At 43.2% G+C, this 20,387-nt stretch overlaps 9 protein-coding genes across 9 annotated transcripts; 4 read left to right on the top strand and 5 right to left on the bottom strand.

The window, feature by feature from the left end:
* Nucleotides 1-140: 140 nt before the first annotated feature.
* On the bottom strand, nucleotides 141-1,655 carry V2V93DRAFT_328509 (cytochrome protein; the record flags this gene model as incomplete). Its single annotated transcript, XM_066907597.1, has 1 exon — nucleotides 141-1,655. The coding sequence occupies one exon, from the start codon at nucleotides 1,653-1,655 to the stop codon at nucleotides 141-143; it is 1,515 nt and encodes a 504-aa protein (XP_066763571.1).
* Nucleotides 1,656-2,347: 692 nt separating this feature from the next.
* V2V93DRAFT_375667 (major facilitator superfamily domain-containing protein) lies at nucleotides 2,348-4,933 on the top strand. Its single transcript, XM_066911555.1, has 4 exons — nucleotides 2,348-2,891; nucleotides 2,953-3,771; nucleotides 3,830-4,422; nucleotides 4,478-4,933. The coding sequence occupies exons 1-4, from the start codon at nucleotides 2,700-2,702 to the stop codon at nucleotides 4,530-4,532; spliced, it is 1,659 nt and encodes a 552-aa protein (XP_066763570.1). The 5' UTR covers nucleotides 2,348-2,699; the 3' UTR covers nucleotides 4,533-4,933.
* An 814-nt stretch (nucleotides 4,934-5,747) lies between these two features.
* Nucleotides 5,748-7,389, top strand: V2V93DRAFT_375666 (uncharacterized protein). Its single transcript, XM_066911554.1, has 2 exons — nucleotides 5,748-6,363; nucleotides 6,418-7,389. Exons 1-2 carry the CDS (start codon nucleotides 5,873-5,875, stop codon nucleotides 7,256-7,258), a joined length of 1,332 nt encoding a protein of 443 aa, XP_066763569.1. The 5' UTR covers nucleotides 5,748-5,872; the 3' UTR covers nucleotides 7,259-7,389.
* Nucleotides 7,390-9,221: 1,832 nt separating this feature from the next.
* V2V93DRAFT_382675 (Alpha/Beta hydrolase protein) lies at nucleotides 9,222-10,294 on the bottom strand (the record flags this gene model as incomplete). Its single annotated transcript, XM_066912163.1, has 3 exons — nucleotides 9,222-9,874; nucleotides 9,925-10,189; nucleotides 10,241-10,294. 3 exons carry the CDS (start codon nucleotides 10,292-10,294, stop codon nucleotides 9,222-9,224), a joined length of 972 nt encoding a protein of 323 aa, XP_066763568.1.
* A 409-nt stretch (nucleotides 10,295-10,703) lies between these two features.
* V2V93DRAFT_375660 (FAD/NAD(P)-binding domain-protein) lies at nucleotides 10,704-12,660 on the top strand. The gene has a single exon (XM_066911553.1). The coding sequence runs from the start codon at nucleotides 10,904-10,906 to the stop codon at nucleotides 12,506-12,508; it is 1,605 nt and encodes a 534-aa protein (XP_066763567.1). The 5' UTR covers nucleotides 10,704-10,903; the 3' UTR covers nucleotides 12,509-12,660.
* Nucleotides 12,661-12,800: 140 nt separating this feature from the next.
* Nucleotides 12,801-14,914, bottom strand: V2V93DRAFT_375659 (uncharacterized protein). The gene is made up of 3 exons (XM_066911552.1): nucleotides 14,667-14,914; nucleotides 14,082-14,606; nucleotides 12,801-14,023 (listed from the first exon to the last, which is right to left on the bottom strand). Exons 1-3 carry the CDS (start codon nucleotides 14,866-14,868, stop codon nucleotides 13,035-13,037), a joined length of 1,716 nt encoding a protein of 571 aa, XP_066763566.1. The 5' UTR covers nucleotides 14,869-14,914; the 3' UTR covers nucleotides 12,801-13,034.
* Nucleotides 14,915-15,535: 621 nt separating this feature from the next.
* On the top strand, nucleotides 15,536-18,245 carry V2V93DRAFT_328527 (fungal-specific transcription factor domain-containing protein; the record flags this gene model as incomplete). Its single annotated transcript, XM_066907598.1, has 3 exons — nucleotides 15,536-15,648; nucleotides 15,708-15,766; nucleotides 15,820-18,245. The coding sequence occupies 3 exons, from the start codon at nucleotides 15,536-15,538 to the stop codon at nucleotides 18,243-18,245; spliced, it is 2,598 nt and encodes an 865-aa protein (XP_066763565.1).
* Nucleotides 18,246-18,260: 15 nt separating this feature from the next.
* V2V93DRAFT_95541 (uncharacterized protein) lies at nucleotides 18,261-19,259 on the bottom strand. The gene is made up of 2 exons (XM_066912833.1): nucleotides 18,669-19,259; nucleotides 18,261-18,605 (listed from the first exon to the last, which is right to left on the bottom strand). The coding sequence occupies exons 1-2, from the start codon at nucleotides 19,134-19,136 to the stop codon at nucleotides 18,276-18,278; spliced, it is 798 nt and encodes a 265-aa protein (XP_066763564.1). The 5' UTR covers nucleotides 19,137-19,259; the 3' UTR covers nucleotides 18,261-18,275.
* Nucleotides 19,241-20,383, bottom strand: V2V93DRAFT_339829 (uncharacterized protein). The gene is made up of 2 exons (XM_066907782.1): nucleotides 19,757-20,383; nucleotides 19,241-19,701 (listed from the first exon to the last, which is right to left on the bottom strand). Exons 1-2 carry the CDS (start codon nucleotides 20,252-20,254, stop codon nucleotides 19,384-19,386), a joined length of 816 nt encoding a protein of 271 aa, XP_066763563.1. The 5' UTR covers nucleotides 20,255-20,383; the 3' UTR covers nucleotides 19,241-19,383.
* Between the last annotated feature and the right edge of the window lie 4 nt (nucleotides 20,384-20,387).

Below are 20,387 nucleotides of genomic sequence, written 5' to 3'. Positions count from 1 at the left end.
CTAAACCCTACTAAACCCTACTAAACCCTACTAAACCCTACTAAACCCTACTAAACCCTACTAAACCCTACTAAACCCTACTAAACCCTACTAAAGAGGAACTATGTAACTATATTTATTTGGAATTTATGACTCTTAAACTAGTCGAAAGGAGGAAATTGCTTAATAACTTCCATAGCTGCTTCATATTCTTGTTCTATAATCCGCCTATGGTGCTCACTTCGAGAAGTAATTATGCACTCAAAATGATTGGGACGACTATTAAAGCCCTCGGTGTAATCCAAGGTGTCATATTTTTGCCCAGGAATAGGCTTGATGTCAAAAGCCCACATCAATTTCGCCAAAGCTATAAAGAGATTATTCAAAGCAATGCCGGCTCCGGGACAAATGCGACGACCCCAGCCAAATGAGGAGTGACCTTCCCTGGAAGGATGTGGAACACCTCTCTCTAAATCGGCCTTCTCTGACACATATATCTTCTCAGTTTCATCAAGAAAGCGCTTCGGGTCAAAATTGTCAGGATTGGGGTAGTACTTCTCATTCAGATTAATAGCCCAGGAGTTACCCAGAATAGTAGTTCCCCGTGGAATAAGAAATCCGTCATACACATCATCTTCTGTTGAAAGATGAGGAGTACCACCAAGAACTGCAACCGGACGCCATCGCAGGGTTTCTTTGATAAACGCCTTTAGATAAACCAGTCTAGGCTCATCATCAAATGTTGGAGTCCTATTTGGTCCCACAACACTATCTAGTTCAGCTTGGGCAGCACGTAAAGCCTCCGGGTGCGTCACCAGAGCAAGGATGGCAGAGCACGTAGTCGACGCTGTTGTATCTGATCCGGCACCAAAGAGACTAGATGGAACTGAAGCTAGATCGCGCTCTGAAAGGCCCACACTTTCCTTTTGATCAATTTTGATAATCATTTTGGCGAGTGATTCTGGTGCTTCTTCTCCGCGCGCTTCTGCGCTGGAAATATCATTCTTAACCGAGTTATATAGAGAAATGTTGTCTTGAGCTTCTTTGAGCCCTTTTTCTTGAAGCTCTTTTTTCCAGGGAGCTAGAAAATTTGGCAGATATTTCAAGACTGGAAGCGATTCAACAAGATAGGCACCGGGCACATTCAGAGAGGCCATGTACTGCATATATGCAAGGCGACGACGAATGACTTTAGCATCCATCGAATCAATTCGATGGCCGTAAGATACAGCAAACACAATGCCCGAAGTATACCGATCAATCAGCATTTCATAGTCCACAGGACTTTGCAATAGTTGGTAGCAGAGTCTCGATGCTTCTGCAGTCTGAATGGGCTTATACAAACGCAGAGCACTAGGATTTAATGCCTGGTGTAGAAGTTTTCGGCGAATCGACCAGCCCTTCCCGTATGGTTGTACCAGGATAGACGACATGTTATTGTATAGCTCACCCATGGCGACAAACCTTGGCCGCGATGAGTATTTGATCGATCTCTTCTCCATAAGCTCGGAGGCGATTACGGGATCTGAGATAACAACTGTAGGTCGTCGACCAATCCAAATCGTGAAGATTGGGCCATATTTATGTGACCACTGCTGGAATGTAATCCACGGTTTAGAACGAGGAATAATAAACTTGTTGCCGATAAACGGTAGAGGAGTAGGCCCTGGAGGCATACGCAGGACTTTGCGAATGTCTAAAAGAAAAGCGACAGCAGGAACAGCAAGAAGTGCTAGAAGTACATAAGCTATAGATATCATAATTATTTCTGAGAAGCAGGTTTGGTGGAGCAGGCTGATGATGAATGAGATATAATTATAGACGTAATACAACTACAACGAAACTCAAAATACATACAGTACAAAACAGGTAACCTCCACTAGAGAAAAAAAAGAAGCAAATATTGGGGAGAGATCCTAATAAAGTGCAAGAGTACTTGATGCAGGAAATGGTGATTTTCCCGCGGAAAATATGCGGTGTTCGCGCCTCACTTTACATAATATTTGGCCAGGCCTGAGGACTGTGGGGTTGTGGGGATGCCGGTGGGGTGCGGCGTAAATGTGGGGCTTTGGTGATCAGTAAGCAGATAATTTATATCAGCAATCATCCATATCCATGTTGCCTTGTGAGAACAGCAGACATAAACTCGGAAATATTATTGTAAAATTAGATTTACGCTGCTGTTGCGAATGGCGGCTTTGCAGATTTCGTAGTAGTCGGCGATAAGGATGTAGAAGCCGGAGTTATTTGTCGGATCGTTGGTTTCGCTTGCCAAATTTATGAGACGGGTTATATGGCTGCGTAGATTAACCCATGAACTTATTTGTTTGCTTATCTGTATCAGTTTGTTCGCAGCGGGGGGAAGGGGGGCGGTTTGAAAGCGATGTGATCCCCCACAAATAGCCTCGTTCGGACTGGCCAGAGAAAAGTTTATCGCACTTCTTGAATACCTCTCGACTAAACAATTTTTGTAGTTCCTTACCCTAAGAATCTGGTTTTTATGATACGATGGCTTTCTGTGTGGATGTGGCAGACTAACTTAGTAGTTTTACCCCGCGTTCTGTCATCGGGAAAAATCCACGTCGTTGAAATATGTAACCCTCGATCTTTCCGTTACGGTCACAAGCTACGTTGTCGAAAACATAAATAATGTGGTATGGCAGCTAGATGTGGCTTGCTCAGAGTTGAACAGTAAACATTTTGGTTAGAGAACGGACAGAATGGCCTTTGGAATCCTTGAGGACAATAAGCTTTCTCACGTACCTGGAACATCTTTGCTCGAAGACCAAGTTCAAGACAATAACGGAGTCTCCGCTCCAACCAATTCAACAGCTCATTTAAAACATGCTTCTGGGAAGAATAGTGATATCATCCTAATTCCACAGCCGTCGGATGATCCAAACGATCCTTTGGTATTACCCTCTTGCATTTTCTTGGTTTACAAAATATTTTATTAAGTTCTCAGTTTTACAGAATTGGTCTATTCTTCGTCGAGATATTTGTTTTGCTATTTTCGCATTTGGATATGTCATGAATGTCGGTGTATGTGGCCCAATCTTAGCTGCAGGAACTTTAGAAGTCGCTGCTGATCTCAATGTAACCATCACGGCTGTTGCGACTGCCACTGGATATCAATTGCTTGCTATCGCGGCCAGTGGACCGCTGATTTCCGCCTTGAGTCGAATTTACGGGAAACGTCCTCAGTTTCTTATTGCATCAATGTTTGGTGTAGTAGGTACAATCGTATGCTGTGTCGCCAGAACTTATAACACCCTGCTAGCTGGAAGAATTTTACAAGGCTTTGGCGGCGTGGCATATGAAAGTATTGTCATATCCGTTATTGGAGACCTTTACTATCTACATGAGCGAGGTTTGCGTTTAGCGGTGTTTAATTTTTGCTTTGGTGCAATAAATTGCTTCACATCGGTAATCTCGGGGCCAATTACTAAATCACTTGGATGGCATTGGGTCTTCTACATTGCCATGATTTTTGTTGCACTGCAGGCAATTTTAGTAGTACTCTTTACCACAGAGACTACGTACGTGCGCGATGCAAAATATGATATTGATGTTGCCGGGGAAGAAATTTTTGATGATATGGAAAAAATTGGCGGGTCGCAGTACATTGAGAACAAAGGTGACGTTTCTAACGCTGAGAATGAAAGGATCGTTTCCAAAAGAAAGACATACTTGCAATCTATCAAGCCGTATCATGGACGAGTTTCAACTGAAAATCCTTTGCGACTTATTGTCAGACCATTTGCCGTACTACTGAACCCCGCAATTGTCTGGGTAAGAGCACTAATTGCCTTTTTCATTATTTGGTACAGGAGAGCTGACTACATTATAGATTGTTTTAGCAATGTCAATACCGCTAGCTTGGATCGTGAATATAAATTACTGTGTCGCTCAGTTATATGGCGTTGAACCTTATAACTTGCCAGCTGATAAAGTTGGATTTATGTCTGCCGGCCCGCTTGTAGGTGGATTCCTTGCTTCCCTTTTCTTCTTCATAGCGAACAATCCCATGACATTATGGATAAGTCGGAAAAACGGTTATATTTTTGAACCGGAATTTAAGCTTCCGGTCGGTTCTATTTTAGGTACAATCTACCTTACGATCGGCTGTTTTGGATTTGGAACCGCATATCGTCACCGCCAATCACCAGTCGTCGCGTCAGTCATGTATGGATTCGTGTGCGCAGGCTCAACTACTATGGCAATTGCTTCAAGTAGCTACATGATTGATGCTTACCGTGATCTGTCCGTTGAAATCATAATTGCCGCTATGTCCACAAAAAATTTTATTTTTTATGGATTTTCTTATTTTTTTAACAACTGGGTCGCAAGTTCTGGTCCAGACGTTGTTTTTGATGTTCTCGGGGCGATTGCAATTTTTACTTCCCTGATCATTACGATACCACTTTATATGTATGGCAAAAGGTATGCTAGCTAATTTGTGATTTGTATTTAGTAAAAACTGCTAACTTCTCCTCAGAATCCGAAGCTGGTGGCATCGTGCCCATCTCCTGAAGCGGCTTAAGCTTGCATAATTCTACGCAGCTTTTTATGCGATAAATTATTGGCAACAGTTATAATTTATTCGAAAGTTCTTTAATCTAACTCGCTGAAATACCGTACTCAACCGTAGAATTCATTAGGCTGAGTTGTCAATCCAGAATCTCAACAGACGTATCCTGTATCGTGGAGGATGTCAGAGTAACTGATGGTCCCTATCGGTTCGGCGAGTAGATGACGTCTCTGTCTGGTACCAATTGTTTTGTAGTATTTGCAAACCAAGACAAAGATATTTCTGTGTAGGGTTTAAAATTATATATGCAAATGCTTATTTCTGTGCCATTATAGATTATAAATGTATCGCTCTCATGCGGCGCACTAGGTATCATTTTTGCTAGCTCAGATTTATAATAATTTACTTGATTTAACAAATCCATCTCAGCTTCGTTGAGCTGTGACTCTACAGGTATGCGGCTCAAGTTGTGATGCGTTTGCTTTATGTAATTCACTAACCATAACTGGAAATTTTATAACGTTTCCGTTTGTTCCCTCACTAAGACAGCCTAAAGTTTGCAAGGGCTTATTTGCATGGATGTCATCATGCATCTACAAACTTTCTTAATATTGCTAGGATCCGTTCGTCTTTTTGTAGTAGCTCTGCGATGCTATGATTGCAGATCGTGAAGGAAACAAATATAAGACTAAACAAGACTAGCGAGCAAAGTTAAAGCAGACCAAAGCTGTAATGAATGTATCAATGAGAATAAGTTCCTGGATTCTTGCTCTAAATTAAACCTAAATCGTAATCTGTCTACCACACTAATTGGTCGAGAAATCTCCCATCAGCTTCACCCATCAGCCACTTCATTTTTCCCAGCCTGGCGCACAGTGCGTCAAGCCATTCAAGCATTCAGCCGGCACACCGACTTCTTGAAATCCGTTCTTTTGGTGAATTGCCTCCGCAAAAAAAAAACCTGGAACCCTACACTCTGCCACGTCGTTATCGTTGCTTTCCGTTGCCGGCTGTTGCCGAATATGCCATACGCGAGCTTTTAATGTGTTAGCCAGCACACCAGGTCACTTCTTCAGAGATCTGGCCTTTTTATTGCAATTACAGCAAACTGAATATAGAGTGCATACAGTTTAGTAATATCTGACTAAAAGAAATTTGGACTAGATCAAATTGTAAGATTGTCCGCGTCAGCTTTGGTAGCTTAGGTTTTCCTGAGCCGCCGCTATCGCTGCACTAACGAACTGTAAATGCGCAGCCATAGTGATTGTAAGAACCTCTTTTCCGATCTTCATCATATTTCATTCTCGCCAGTCTATCCCAGTATAAGTGGAACAGGCGGATGCGTACCATCTCAAATTATTTATGGGCTCCACGATGATATTTCCAAAAGGCCAGTCTCTAACTATTTTAAGCATACTATGTGCCCTTGCTGTTGTGTTTTTCCTGTTTAAGAGCATGTCCGCTCCTGACTCCACTCTGTCGAGTGTCCCCAATGCCTCACTATCCGTGACCAATGAAGGTCTTACGGCCAGAGATTCGATCGCAGATATTCAGAATAAGACTTTGGGCTTTGGTGCTGTTCTTCTTCTTTCACTTCCGTCTCGTACCGATAGACAAGATACGATGTCGCTGCTATCGGCGCAAACAAACTTCTCCATCAGCCACATTATTCCTGGAGTATATTCCAAAGAAATTGATGAGAAAGCGTATCCATATGGGCCGGGGAGGGACAAACTACTTACAGATAGATATTTTCCATATCTTGGTAGTTGGAGAAGTCATATGAATCTATTTCGTTACATTGTTGATAACAACATTGAAACTGCCCTCGTCTTGGAAGACGATGTTGATTGGTAATTATTTTATTTATTCTTAGGATCTATTCTAGAGTATACTCATTTTTTCAGGGATATTCATCTGCGCTCGCAACTGACGTCTCTCGCACGAGGTCTGCGCCAGTCAGCTCTTCGAAAGCCGTACAGTCAGCTAGAGATCGAGACATCTCCGTATGGGAGCGACTGGGATATGATACATCTTGCATCTTCTAAAATTCGCGTTGCTCCAGCACCTCGCAATGGAGCTTATGCTAGATATGATGACTCTTACAGAGCCCCTATGAGTGTCGTCGAAGCTGCATGCACAGAGCGTGGTTGGTTCTGTTTCGGAGATCTCATGAAGCAGACAAAGGTCAGTGAAGGTCGAAGATCGATTATCCCAACATATAACACTGTGGGCCTTAGCTCTTTTGCAGTTTCGAACCGTGGTGCTCGTCGTCTGTTGTATTATCTCAGCTACAAGGAGCTGGTTGACACCTTAGATTTATCGATTGCGGATGCATTCCAAAAAGGCAACCTCCGAGGCTGGACTGTGATTCCTCCATTAATGGCAGAATGGAAGACTAATGGCATTGGAGACAGCGATCTTAAAAAGTTCGAGGCCGGCTTTCCTATCGGCGACAATAAGGGAGGATCGAGTGCTGCGATGCACTGGAGCGTGCGGGGTGAGCTCGCGCAAGCCATGGAGGGAGAAGACTATTGGAAAAACGAGGAGGCAAATTGGAAGCTCGCGGCCCAGAGAGCTGCATCGCCAGACGCGGACATAGAGTTTCCTGGCGGCAGGCCTTCTGGAATTCCTGTCGTTACACCTGCTGTACCTGCTGTATCCCTTGGAAATTCAGATGTTGAGAACGCTCCCGCTGTTACTTCTGACAATAGAGGAGTTTCTGTTGCTAATGCAGATGACTTTTAGATTGAGAGGGCAGCAAAAATTGTCGAAATCAGCATGTGTGAAGGCTTTAGCCCTTGTAATTAATTTGTACGCCAGGCGTTGGGCAACGGAAATTTTACTAAGCTTAATTGGATCTGCTATTTCTTTTGACAATGTAAAAAATGTAAATGGTATCCCATACCAATTAGTTTTTGTCGGCGTGTAAGCCGAGCGATGTCAATCCCAGAATGCCTTCTTCTCGCAACGCAACAGTTACGGAGGTAACTAGAGTTTTGACTGGCTTTGGAGATACTTTCAAAGAGTCGCGGAAGACGAGGATTTAAGCTGAACAGGAATTCAATTATATTATCTACCGTCATTGGCAGAACCGATGCCACAATTTAGCCTCGAGTGGTTGTCGGAGAGCAGTGGCGAAAAGCAGCTAATCTTTTCTAAAGAAAGGAAGATAAAAAAAATCTGTGTGGCAGAATGGTCTTTGCGTAAATTCGGGATAGTAGTATCTGTAATCCTGAACCACGGAGCTGCATCATATGTACCAGCTTCCTACTCTTTGCCTGTACACCTCGGTGATGATGATAATAATTCAAGTTATTTCAGTTCGCCAAATAAATATTTTTGTTAGTTCAGCAGATTTCATTGGTGCGGTAATACGTACCCCGGCTTTGGGTATTCTGAGCTGAACGCTATTAGTGATATTTATGGCCATCAAAGTGTCGTATAAAAAGTATATGTTACTATTCTGACATATTCGGGTAGAGTCTAACTCGTAGCATGATGTATCTGCGTTGAAATGATCAACAAACTAGACTAGATTAATAGATTACTTTCGCCTTTAATATACAGTAGATGACTTTACCAAGTTTTTCCGAAATTGAATCTTTAAATTATTGACTTATAATTTATATGCTGATTTTGCAGTGTAACAACAATGTTGACTGAATGTTCTCGGACCTTGATGAGGAACCCTGTTGTCGAATTAGTAGACATAGCTTCAAAGAACAACCACTGGCTTTCGACTTAGCTAATCTTTGAAAATATTTAGCAATTCGAACATGATATATACCATAAAGAATACCACCAGCGATAATTCCTGTTTTATTCTTAGGTAATGCTACATTTGGATTCTTTAACTTTATTAAAAGGGTAATTAATAAGAATGTTTCTCTTTCTCTAAATCGAAAACAACTAAAAAATTAGAAGGTTTAATACCACTAATATATAAAAATTATTCACACATATTATATAATTGATTTACCTAAGCAATTTATGCCGGCAATTTTATCATTTATATTAGCTGCATAAATTATAATGCATTTAATAACATTACATCAACATGGAAGTTGTAACCCTTTAGATATATCAGATAATACAGGTAGATTATCAATCCATCCATATTTTATATTCAAAGATTTAGTAACAATATTTGCATTTGTGTTTGTATTTTCTGTTAATGTTTTCTTTCTTTAAACCTAATTTATTGGGTCATCCAGATGAAATGCAAATCACACCTTATTTTTCAAATCACTCCTTCACGATATATCGCTCCCAGCCAAATTGCAGCAGGGGCCCTGGATGATTGACAGCGCTCTTTTGTAAGCTTTCATATCCCAGATTCTCTGCTTTATCTAAAATGCTCAAATTTATTGTTTTTTTCAGTTGTGTTCCTTTGAAAATTTAATTATTTATATAATCCCGGATCCTAAAGGAAACTTCATATTACTTATAACCAACTCGTTGCTGTCTGCTTGACAGTATAGAGGACTCTAGTGTTTATAAAGAAAGCTTCGCCCGTATGTAATCGGTTTCGAATTCATTTATTGCTGTAAATTGGACTGCGATTTCTTTACTGTTTGCTACAATTTCTACTAACAGATAGCCGCAGGAGATTATAGCTACCGTATCATCAAAATTACCCAAGTGGCAGAATAGACTATATCTGTCGAAAATAGCAAAGTACTCAAACCAATTTCATTGCATGGTTTTGTTAAAATAATTTCTTGATGACATCAGCAGTATCTTGAAAGAACTGCAACGATTGCGGTAAAGGAAAAAGCCAGAATACGTGCGGCATTGCTTCATAATTTTTACGCACAATTTTACCTCCAGCTGATTTCACCTTTTTCTCAAACACTACTGCATCACCAAACAAGGGATCAAATTCTGCTGACACTATATATGTTGGAGGCAATATAGACAAATCAGGATATTTCAACGCAAACGTATACTTGTCGTCAAGAGGGGCGTTATATGTCGAATAGAAAGTGCGCATACTATCGATGTCAATAACTGGAAGGCGACCAGCAGAATTTTCAAATGAGGTGTGCAGAGGCTTGTATTTGTCAACCTCGTCAACATGAACTTCGCAAGGCGAAAGGGAAATGATGCTTTTGACGAGATCACCGTTTCCTTCATCATAGAGCCTTAGCGGAACAGAAATCGCCAACGCAGCTCCCGCAGATGCGCCAATAGTATACAGCTTGGATGGATCGGCACCCCAGGATTCCGCTTCCCCGACAGCCCACTTCGTTATACTTACGCAGTCGTCAAGAGCCGTTGGTGCAGGATATTCTGGGGCGTGTCTGTATTGGGTAGAGCAAATTACAGTCTGTGACAGCTTGCAGAGATTTCGAACAAGATCTAGATCATTAGCCGATTGTTATAAGTTATATGGCTACTTAGGAACATACTATCCTCGGCTTCTATGCCACCGACGCAATATCCACCGCAGTGGAAAAATACACCCAGTGGAACACTCGAGTGTTTTGAATCATCAGGTTGATAAACGCGGACATTCAAACCCTGAGGAGTGACTAGATCAGTGGTTAAAACTCCGTCAATAGAATGAAAGGCGGCCCACTGAGAGTTCAGGAGTTGACCAAGCCCATTCATTTGCTCGCGCATGCTCAACACGTCTCCGGATAGTAAAGGTCGAACACCAGCTTCAGCCTCCCACTGTTATCTGTTGGTATTTTATATTTAGGAAATCTGAAATGATAATCTCACCTTCATCCACTCTGGAGCAAGCCCGATATCTTCTGCAGAATGTGCAGTAACCATTGCTAAATCCTACTACTGTGGATAGTATCAGGGTAAATGGGTTAATGTCAAAGTGACAAATTTATTATAGATAAGATCGGTAACAAGGAAGTGAAGAGCAAAGAGCAAAGAGGCCGGAGATATATCAATGGAGCATGAGGCTACACTGTCACTTCCTTTCTCCGATCTGGTCCTGCTCTTCCCCTCAAAGGGACCCGTAAGCCCGAACCATGTCCGATCAGGCAAGTTGCGCTATTCCCGATCGAACATCGCAATTAGACTATACACAGCGCTGGATGATTATCTGGGATCGGCAATCCGATCGTGCCGCTGTGACGCCAACATGTTCCCCGCATTATCCAATTAGAGTTTTGGCATATCAATTTCCAATTCTGGCAGTCCGCCCACGCCGCTCGATATCACTTACGCCTGCCGCAGGGCCGCTTTCGCCGAAGCTCCTCGGACTTGTTAGGTGCCGCTACTCCGAGGACTGAGAGAATTATCTGGGTGTTTACATATTCTTATGTATATAAAGACTTAAGTGCTACTTCTAGGTGTGGTCATATCCTTGTATAAGAACTACATCACTACTTTTCTTCTACTTTCATCGCAGCTGAATCATTCCTTACGATGTCTTCTGAAATCCCTTACTATGACGTTCTTATTTTAGGGGCAGGTTTTTCTGGATGCTATCTTCTGCATAAACTGCGTGCTCTTAACTACAACGTCCACATCTTCGAAAAGGCACCCACCGTAGGCGGAACTTGGCATTGGAATCGCTATCCTGGGGCGCGTGTCGACTCGGATATTCCAGTATATGAGCTCTCTATTCCTGAAGTTTATAGTACTTGGTCTTGGTCGGAGAGATTTCCGGATTGGCGAGAGCTGCAGGAATACTTCAAGCATGTCGATAAAGTTCTTGAGATCTCAAAAGACACCGATTTTGAAACCTGCGTTACCGATGCGACCTGGGACGAGAAGACGCAAACATGGGATGTGCGTGCGTCGAATGGCAAGCGTGCTCGAGCACAATTTTTTTTGCCGTGCATCGGCTTTGCCTCTAAAAACTTTACTCCTGATTTCAAAGGTTTAACGAATTACAAAGGGGAAGTTCATCATTCGAGTGAATGGCCAGAAGACGGAGTAGATATGACTAATCGCAAGATTGCTTTGATTGGTACCGGCTCTACTGGAGTACAAATCGCTCAAGAAGCTGGAGAAGTTTGCAAAGAACTTCTGGTGTTTCAGCGTACTCCGAACTTGGTGCTTCCTATGCATCAGAAAAAGTTTGATCCAAGTCTGAGCGATAAGTCGACTTATCCTGAATTTTACAAGCACCGTCTCACAACTTTTGCCGGGTTTGGTTTTGATTTTGTCGCTAGAGATACTACTGATGACACGCCAGAAGAACGAGAGAAGTTCTACCAGTCCTTGTTTGATTTGGGAGGTTTCAATTTCTGGGTCGCTACATATCGCGATTTATTTTTTAACCTGGAAAGTAACTCCATAGCCTACGACTTTTGGCGTCGCAAAGCGCACGAGCGCATTAAGGATCCCCGCAAGGCTGAAATTTTAGCTCCAAAGATTGCACCTCATCCTTTTGGCACGAAACGTCCATCGCTAGAGCAGAATTACTTTGAGCAGTTCAACAAGCCAAATGTTGATGTTGTTGATATCAACGATGAGCCGCTAGTTGAGTTTACTGAGACGGGATTGAAGACTACGAAGAATGAATACCAATTTGACTTGCTCATTCTTGCAACTGGATTTGACGCCGTCACTGGTTCGTTCAAAACGATCAATATTCGTGGTATCCACGGTGTAAAGCTTGTGGATAAATGGGCAAACGGGACGTCTACCTTCTTGGGACTTTCAGTTAGTGGGTTTCCTAATATGTTTTATACTTATGGTCCACAGGCCCCAACGGCCTTCTCTAATGGTCCCACATGTGCCGAAGTGCAATCTGATTTTATTGTATCCATCATAAGAAGCATGCGTGAGCGTGGTCTGCGTTCGATTGATGCAGACCCCAAGGCTGAGGCTGAGTATGCTAAGAACATCAATGAATCCGCTGCCGAATCATTATTCCCACTCGCAAAGTCGTGGTATATGGGTGCGAATATTCCCGGAAAGCCTATCGAAATGTTGAACTATATCAAAGGTATTCCTGCGTATAGAGGGTTGTTGGATGAATCCGAGCAGAACGGTTGGAAAGGCTTTATGTTGACAGCCTGACTAGCAAGCACAATTTGGGCTCTGCTGTATTCTGCTTTCTCCTTGTTTGAGTGTCCCGTGTTTTTCGTAAGAGGAGTTTATTTTCAATAGATAATATAGCGCTATTATACTAGCAGTAAATAATTGGAACACGGCTCCTTTTGTGTCAGATTAAGTAATGTGTTGTTGGCAATTCCGAAGCACATTTTTAAGAGTCTATGGTGCGCCGTCGGATACACTTAAACGAGCTGCGACTACTTTGGCTTAAACTTTACTAAAACCCGGCTGGCACACATACAAGATCTTTGAAGTGTCTTGATTCCGGTCAGAGGCTGCGCATTTACCATTCGTTTCAAAGATTAATCTGCGTTGTCTTTACAAATGCCGCTTATCCGTAGTAAATTTAAAGTAGGATTACATAACCTGTTATTACAACAATTGTTCTTCACTCTTAATTCTTTTTGAATGTTATGTGCTTCAAATAGATAATATGTAGACTTGATTAGATTGAAATGCATTATATAGCATTATATAATAGAATTCAGCATCATACGGATTTCGAATTTGAGGCCACTGGCGCGTCAGTCGACGCAGTAGGGATGTTAGGAATGCTCACTTGATCGGGATTCAGATAGTATGATCTGTCTCCATCCACTCTCCTCTCAGTTTCGGTCCAGCCGTCACCAAACCACGCCATCGGGTTGCCTCCGATAAAAGTGTACTCATAATCCTCCCATCTAGGGTGCGACAACGCCCAAATTGCATGAAGAGAAGATCCAGGCCAAAGAGAAATAATATCTCCAACAGCTTTTCCACCCTTATACCACGATCGGCATGGCTTCGCGAACACAGTATTCTTGAAGTACTGATGGCAGTACTCGACAAAATTTGCGACAGCCTCCGGCTTAGGCTCAATAGTCAAAATATTCTCGTAGGCCATTCTCTCAGCCGCCTTCGAAACGTATTCAATGACCTTCTCAAACATCATACTCAGACTTCCAGTTCCCAGAGCAGAGTTGGGTCCAAAAGAGGTGAAGAGATTAGGGAATCCATCAGTAGTAATTGAGAGATAAGTAGACGGGAAAGGCGTCCAGTGATCGCTCAGCAACTTTCCATTGCGACCCTTGATGGGGAAACGACCAGTATAGGTTGTGTCAAATCCAGTGGCACAAACCAAAGCATCAACCTCACGAAGAACACCATCCTCTGTTACAATACCAGTCTCGCTAACATGGTCAATGCCGGTAGTGATGAAATTGACATTAGGCTGTACCAAACTGTTCAAATATCCAGGACCAGGAGTGAGCCGACGGCAGCCGGGTGGGAAAGAAGGAATCAAAGCCTTGAAAATCTCTGGACGCGCAGCAAGCTTGGCCTCCATGGTCTTCTTGAATAAGGCAGCTGCCTCATCAGAGTCATTGCCAATAAAGGTAACGTGATGGGCTCCCTGAATCTCGTCCTCTATGGCTTTACGGTACTCAAGGAAAAATTTAGGGTCCTCCCGGAATCTCTTCAACTCATCCTCACTAAATACAACTATTCACTCTGTCAGTACATTATGCAAATATTTCAGATTAGATAAGAAGGATCATACAGTTTGCCTCAGACGAGGTGTGCTTCTCGACCTCCTGAGAGGCAAAAGGAGGAGAGATCCAAGTCTTTCCACGAACATAGTTGTCCAAACGGTTGACAACCTTCTGTAAGGTTGGGACAATTTGAATAGCACTAGAGCCTGAGCCGATAACAGCAACGTTCTTTCCCTCGGGCTTAAAATCATCATTCCAGGAAGCACTGTGTAGAAGTTCGCCCTTGAAATCGTGAAGACCCTTAATATCAGGCCATTTCCAGTCATTCAGGGTACCGACACAAACCAAAAGAATATCACAGTCATTGACAAAAGTCTCTTTAGTAGTGAGGTTCTCGATAGTGACGAACCATTTGCTTTTTGACTCATCCCATTCAGCACCAACTACCTTGTGCGAAAGCTTCACGTACTTCATTACACCATACTTTTTGGCCACCCCCTGCCAGTAATCATGCAACTCTTGACCAGAAGCATAAAAATGGCTCCAATTCGGGTTGGGCTCAAAGGAGAGCTGGTAGCTGTGAGCGGGGATATCTGTGCAATACAGATCAGTTTCTCCATGTCATTTAGATTTGTTTGAAAGACACAACTTACCACAGGCGACACCGGGGTACCTGTTCTCGTACCAGGTGCCGGTAACGTCCGGATTCTTATCGTAGATGGTAAGATCAAGCTTCTTGATACGCTCAGGTAATCTGATACCGGCCAGAATACCAGATATACCAGCGCCAACAGTGATGCACTTGAGAGGGCGTTGCTCGTCAATAGAGCCGGGGAAAATAGAAACAGGAGCCATAGTATTGCTTTGATACCGGACAGGATGCTATTCACGATTGAGACGGTCAAGCATTATTAATAGTTGCCTGGGGGTAGTGCCCCACAAAGAGTGCCCGGGGCGAGTATAGGGTTTTCAGTGCCGCGGAAATGTGGGGTATATTTGGCATTTGCTACTTTGGGCGCAGACGCCTCGATAAATGTCATACCACGAGGTAAAATTGTTTGCTGATAATCTTTTTGTTATTAGCTTTATTAGCTTTCTATATTTTGAAATATCAGTTGATTTTCTGGCTGTTCGGCGTGGCGTGGTGCTATCGGAGAGCGGTCAACTGCCCCCGACTCGACTTGCTCCTCTTTAATGAAAGGACAGATACGTGTCACGAGTATAGGTCACGGGATATAGTACAGTTGTTCTGCACATTATCTACTAGCAAATAAGAAATCATCAGTTCGAAGCTGAATATAAGTAGTTGTTTGATTATGTAATCTATCTGTAATTAGTGCTCGCGCGCTGTGGTGCAAGAGCGGAGCATTTCCGCATCTGAGCAATAGATCAGATTCAGCAGTCTTAACGTAAGGTACGCAACTGAAGTCAACACAGATTATTCTCCTGCGGAAGTGCGCAATGGTTTGTTGTCTATGATCAAACACAAAGATACCACGCAGCCCAATTCTGTTCAATTCTCATGTCCGACATCGGCAAGCGGCCGTCAAGCAGTTCATTGTCCCCAGATTCTAATGCAAAAGCACAAAAGCGGAAACGAAAAAACTCGACGCGTGCATGCGATGTTTGTAAAGCGTATGCTCATATTTTAGTTATCATGAAACGGTGATGTAAATTCTTACAGCTATTCACAGAAGGAAAATTCGTTGCGATGGAACTCAACCCTGCGCCAGATGTACCAGAATCCATTCAGGTATGTATCTGGCTTGTATATGATATAAATCCGCAAGTCTGATAATAGACCAGATTGTACATATGATTCCAAGTATACTCGAGGAGCCTACATAACTCCCATGAGATCATCTGCAGTGCAGACTGATCCTACAGATGACCTCCCGGCTCTATCTACAATTCTTGATCGATCAAACAGGAGTCACAATGCAACACTAAAAAGCGTTCAACTCGGCGATCAAGAGCATTATAGCAAATCTGTTCTATATGCGAATGTAAACAAGAATGACAATGCAGCAAATGCCTTGTTGAGCGAGTCATCAAACTCACTGTTTAGCCACAGCAGCATCATTCCAGTCGAAGAAAACAGAACTGATTCGGAAGAAAATGAACATGAAAAGAGGGAGCTTCGAAAGTTATTATTTCATGGTACTGCTCAATACAATGAGGCAGTGGATATGTCTGACACTGACGAACATGCTAGCCGCCCGTCAGAGACTGACAGGCGGGCTTTTTGGTTTACTGATTCTCATATTGGCGAAATTGATAACAAGTTTCTAGCTCTGCCATCAAAAAAACTTGCTCATGATCTAGCTGCCTGGTACTTTGATAACGCCAGTCCGACCTACCGCATCTTGCACCGCCCTTTGGTTTACGAGTGGATTGACTGCGGGTTTCATGCTGACTCTTTGTCTTTCGATTCCGACTTGTCAAATGAATCCCAAGTCGATAGGCGATCTCCTGCTCAGGAACGTATCAGAACTCGGCTTTTGAATGACCACACTCTCTCTGCAGTTATATTTTCAATGTTCGCCATGGGATGTCTTTTTCCCGTTGGTCGTCATCTCAACTCACCAGACCAGCTTGCACTTTTGCGGTACCATTCCGAGCAATACATTTCAATTGCCCAAAAGGAGCTTGAGTTGGATAAGGGTCCTGAGGATATGTTGATCAAGTTACAAGCGCTGTTCCTCATGTGTCTTTACATGCTTACCACATCTCGAGTAAAGGCTGCTTGGGATCTACTCGTAAAAGTTAAGAACATAGCAGTCATCCTTAATCTCAACCGTCAAGACCCTGCCTTTGGAACTGATCGACCTAAGAGTTGGGATCGTTTAGGCAATGAACTTCGTAAGCGCTGCTTTTGGGCAGCCTACACTTTGGAAACATACATGTGTACTATGCTTGGCAAAACTATGACTTGGAATGAGGAAGATATTACCGTTGACTTGCCGGCTTTAGCTCGATATTCGGTAATCAAGCGAGTATCGGAAACGGATGGGGATGCAGTGGCTGATGCGTTAAGTACAATCGATTACGGAGGCGTGAGTATTGGTCCAAGTTTGATGCACACGCTAATCGCACACGCTAAAATATCGCGTATAATTCGCGCCGGCTGGAGAAAGCTGTATCATCATCTGTCGCAAAATCTCACAGAAGGTGAGCAGGAAAATATTATAGATGAACTTGCAGCAGATGTTGCAAGGTGGGAGGAGGATTTACCAAGCTTTCTGAGACTCAATTCTTTATCTTCCAGCGACGGCGTCAAACTGCCCTATGCAAGACAGATTGATGTTATCCATCTCGCCCATGCACACGCGCTGATACTGATTTACAGACCTTCACTTAATATGTTTGCCTCGTCGGCCACAGTGATGAGCAAACGCTTTCCTCGCTCTAATGACAGTGCTATATCTCCGCGTCGACGCTCTCAGCAGGAAAAGTGTCTACAAGCTGCATTATCGGTTGCTGATATGGGCGACTTTAGTATATTATCTGGTTCCAACTGGTATATCTCTTATATTGTGTTCTGCTCAATAACAGTTATGTTTGTCTATTTGTTACACCATCCCAATATTGAGAGCCGCGCACTGATTCTTGATCGTGCTAGGAAGCTCTGCGAGGTCGAAATGCGGTTTAGCGCATATAGCAATAATATGGCAAAGAGATACGTAAGTGCACTCAAGGAGCTATGGAGACAAGTGAGTGATCGTTTGAACGAGCAGCAGTCGTCTTCTCAGAAGCGGGATACTGGTGGTAGCAAGTTGAATCCGCCGGATCCGTATACACAATCGATGTCAGGAGTTACAAATGTGTCTCTACAAGCGTCGTTGACGACGACTTCAGATGAAGCTTGTGATCCTCCGTTCTCTGATCCTCCACTTTTCTCTCTTGACCGCTGGGAAGATGTTCTCACGCCTCCAAATTATCTTGCGCAGGTTCCTGGTATATCTGACATACCCGGCATTCGAGATGTATTACAGACAGCTGCTGCGCCACAACTTTCCAATAATTCAAATATCAACGGAATGCAAGAGTTTGAAGCACTTGTAGGTGAAACGACTAGAAGGAATGCGATAGGTGTTACTGAGAAATCTGAGCCAGAATACGATTACACAAAGTTTGCAGATATTTTGGAGACTCTTGCACAATCGTTTCAAGGCTTTGATTCAGTAGCAAGTGTTGGGTTTACGCAAGGAACCGATTTCGATACAACTTAGAAATCGTCGTATTTAGTAATCTGAGTATATTTACGCTTTCTCGTATCCTTCCAGCCACTTACTGGCATCACTTCCAAACAGAGCCTGCTGACTTTCATTTCCAAACTCTGGAGGATCTCTAAAGATCAACTCGTCGAGAGCACATTCAACGGTTTGCCCTGTTACCTTGAATTCGGTATCGTTGATGAACAAGTCGAAAGCCTTCACGATTGTAGACATTGGAGTCATTTGCTCTTGCGGGATAATGCGGAGAAGTTCAGTCGGTGCAAGATTAGTTTTGACTAAAGCCGGACAGATTGAATTGACAGTGATACGCTCACTCGCAAGTTTTTGAGATACTGATCGGGTAAATCCAACAAGCTAAGCAAATTATGTGTCAATTATAATATATCTGGAAAAGTTAATCATGTGAACAAAACATACGCCATGTTTAGCGGCACAGTATTCTGGATTTGATGCAAATGGATATAAACCGGCAGAAGAAGCGGTAAAGACTATCTTTCCTTGTTTTCCGCCTGGATTTCTTCGCATGTAGTGCAATGCGCACCAATAAGTGTTGATTGCTCCGTATAGATCAATATTAATAGTCTTGAAGTTCAATGGAGCGGGTTCGTCTGTTGCGGAATCGGCGCATACATCATCACGGTCGTCGATTCCGGCATTAGCCGCGACAAAGTCGATGCGCGAGTACGTCTTGAATGTATGCTTGAACAGGGCGAGGATTGAGTCCCAGGAGGAGACATCGGTTTTGACAAATTCATAGGTGCCTGTGATTTCGGGAGGAGGGGGAGCAACATCGGCGAGAATAACAGTCCATGACTGCTCCAAAAGGTGCTTACTCAAAGCTAGGCCGATTCCTGACGAGGCTCCGGTAACGATTGCGACTGGCATTGTAGATTACTATGATGGCAGAGACTTCGCAGAATAAGCAGACAGCATCTTTTATGCAGCTGCGGAATTTGTCACCGGAATCTAGATGACAACAATGACAACACCTCGGAAAGCTATGTGGCGTAGTTTATTCCAAGATTCCAGCCTCATTTTAGTCATGATTACAGAGTTAAAACAAGTCTAGTTAGCAGAAATATAGATCACTCAAGAGTGCGATGGTTTATTATACATAATTGGAATATTTTATCTACTCATATCCATCCTCCCAGATCTTTGAGCTTTCCTCAAACATCCATCTCTCACTTTCGTTGGGATACTCCAACACAGGTCTGTAGAATACGTCTCCAAGCGAGCACTCAGCTGCCTGTCCAGTGAGCGTGTCGTCGTCAATAAACGATTGAAATGCTTTGATAACAGTAGACATCGGTGTAACGTGTTCACGGGGCATGGCCTTGACAAGATTCTTCGGAGCAAGATTAGTTTCCACAAAGGCAGGGCAGATGCAATTGACTGTAATGTCTTCTTTAATGAATACGGGCGCAACGGAACGCACCAGGCCGACAATCTAATCCAAGCGTTAGTATAAGACTCTGCAGATAATAGCTTAAATATATACATACTCCATGCTTGCAGGCAGCGTACTGCGGGTTAGTGGGAAACGGGTAAAGTCCAGCATTGGAGCTGGTAATCACAACCTTTCCCTTCTTACCACCTGGGTTGCGTCGGAAGTAAAAGATCGCGAGCCACAGACCGTAAATTGGTCCGTTTAGGTCTACCTCCAAAGTCTTCAAATTGGGCTTGACTGGGACCTGGGTATCTCCAACCATCTCGTAGACGTCCTCGTATAGACTTTGTCTATCGTCGATACCAGCGTTGGCAGCAACAAAATCAATGCTCTTAAACTTCTCAAAAGTCGTACGAAACAGCGATGCCTGGCTGTCCCACGAAGACACGTCTGTCTCATGGAAATAAGCTGATGAACCAAGTTCTGAGGCAATTTTGGTGCCCGCGGTGGCATTCATGTCCGCGATTGTAACCTTCCATCCGTTTGAGAGAAGGTGCTTGACGAGCGCAAGACCAATACCAGAAGCTCCTCCGGTGACAATAGCAACAGGCATTCTAATCTGGCCAGATATCTGAAGTCAAATAAAAAGTACGATATGATATGCAAAGATCACGATATTAAACACCGGGTATAGTAGATACAGGACACAGCAATGGATATATGGGCAACTAGCCACTTTGAGGGGC

The sequence above is a fragment of the Kockiozyma suomiensis genome, assembly GCF_038497685.1.
Source record: "Kockiozyma suomiensis strain NRRL Y-17356 unplaced genomic scaffold V2V93scaffold_16, whole genome shotgun sequence".
Lineage (NCBI taxonomy): Eukaryota > Fungi > Ascomycota > Lipomycetes > Lipomycetales > Lipomycetaceae > Kockiozyma > Kockiozyma suomiensis.
Note: the sequence above shows the minus strand (reverse complement) of the source record. Positions and strands in the feature narration are given on the sequence as shown.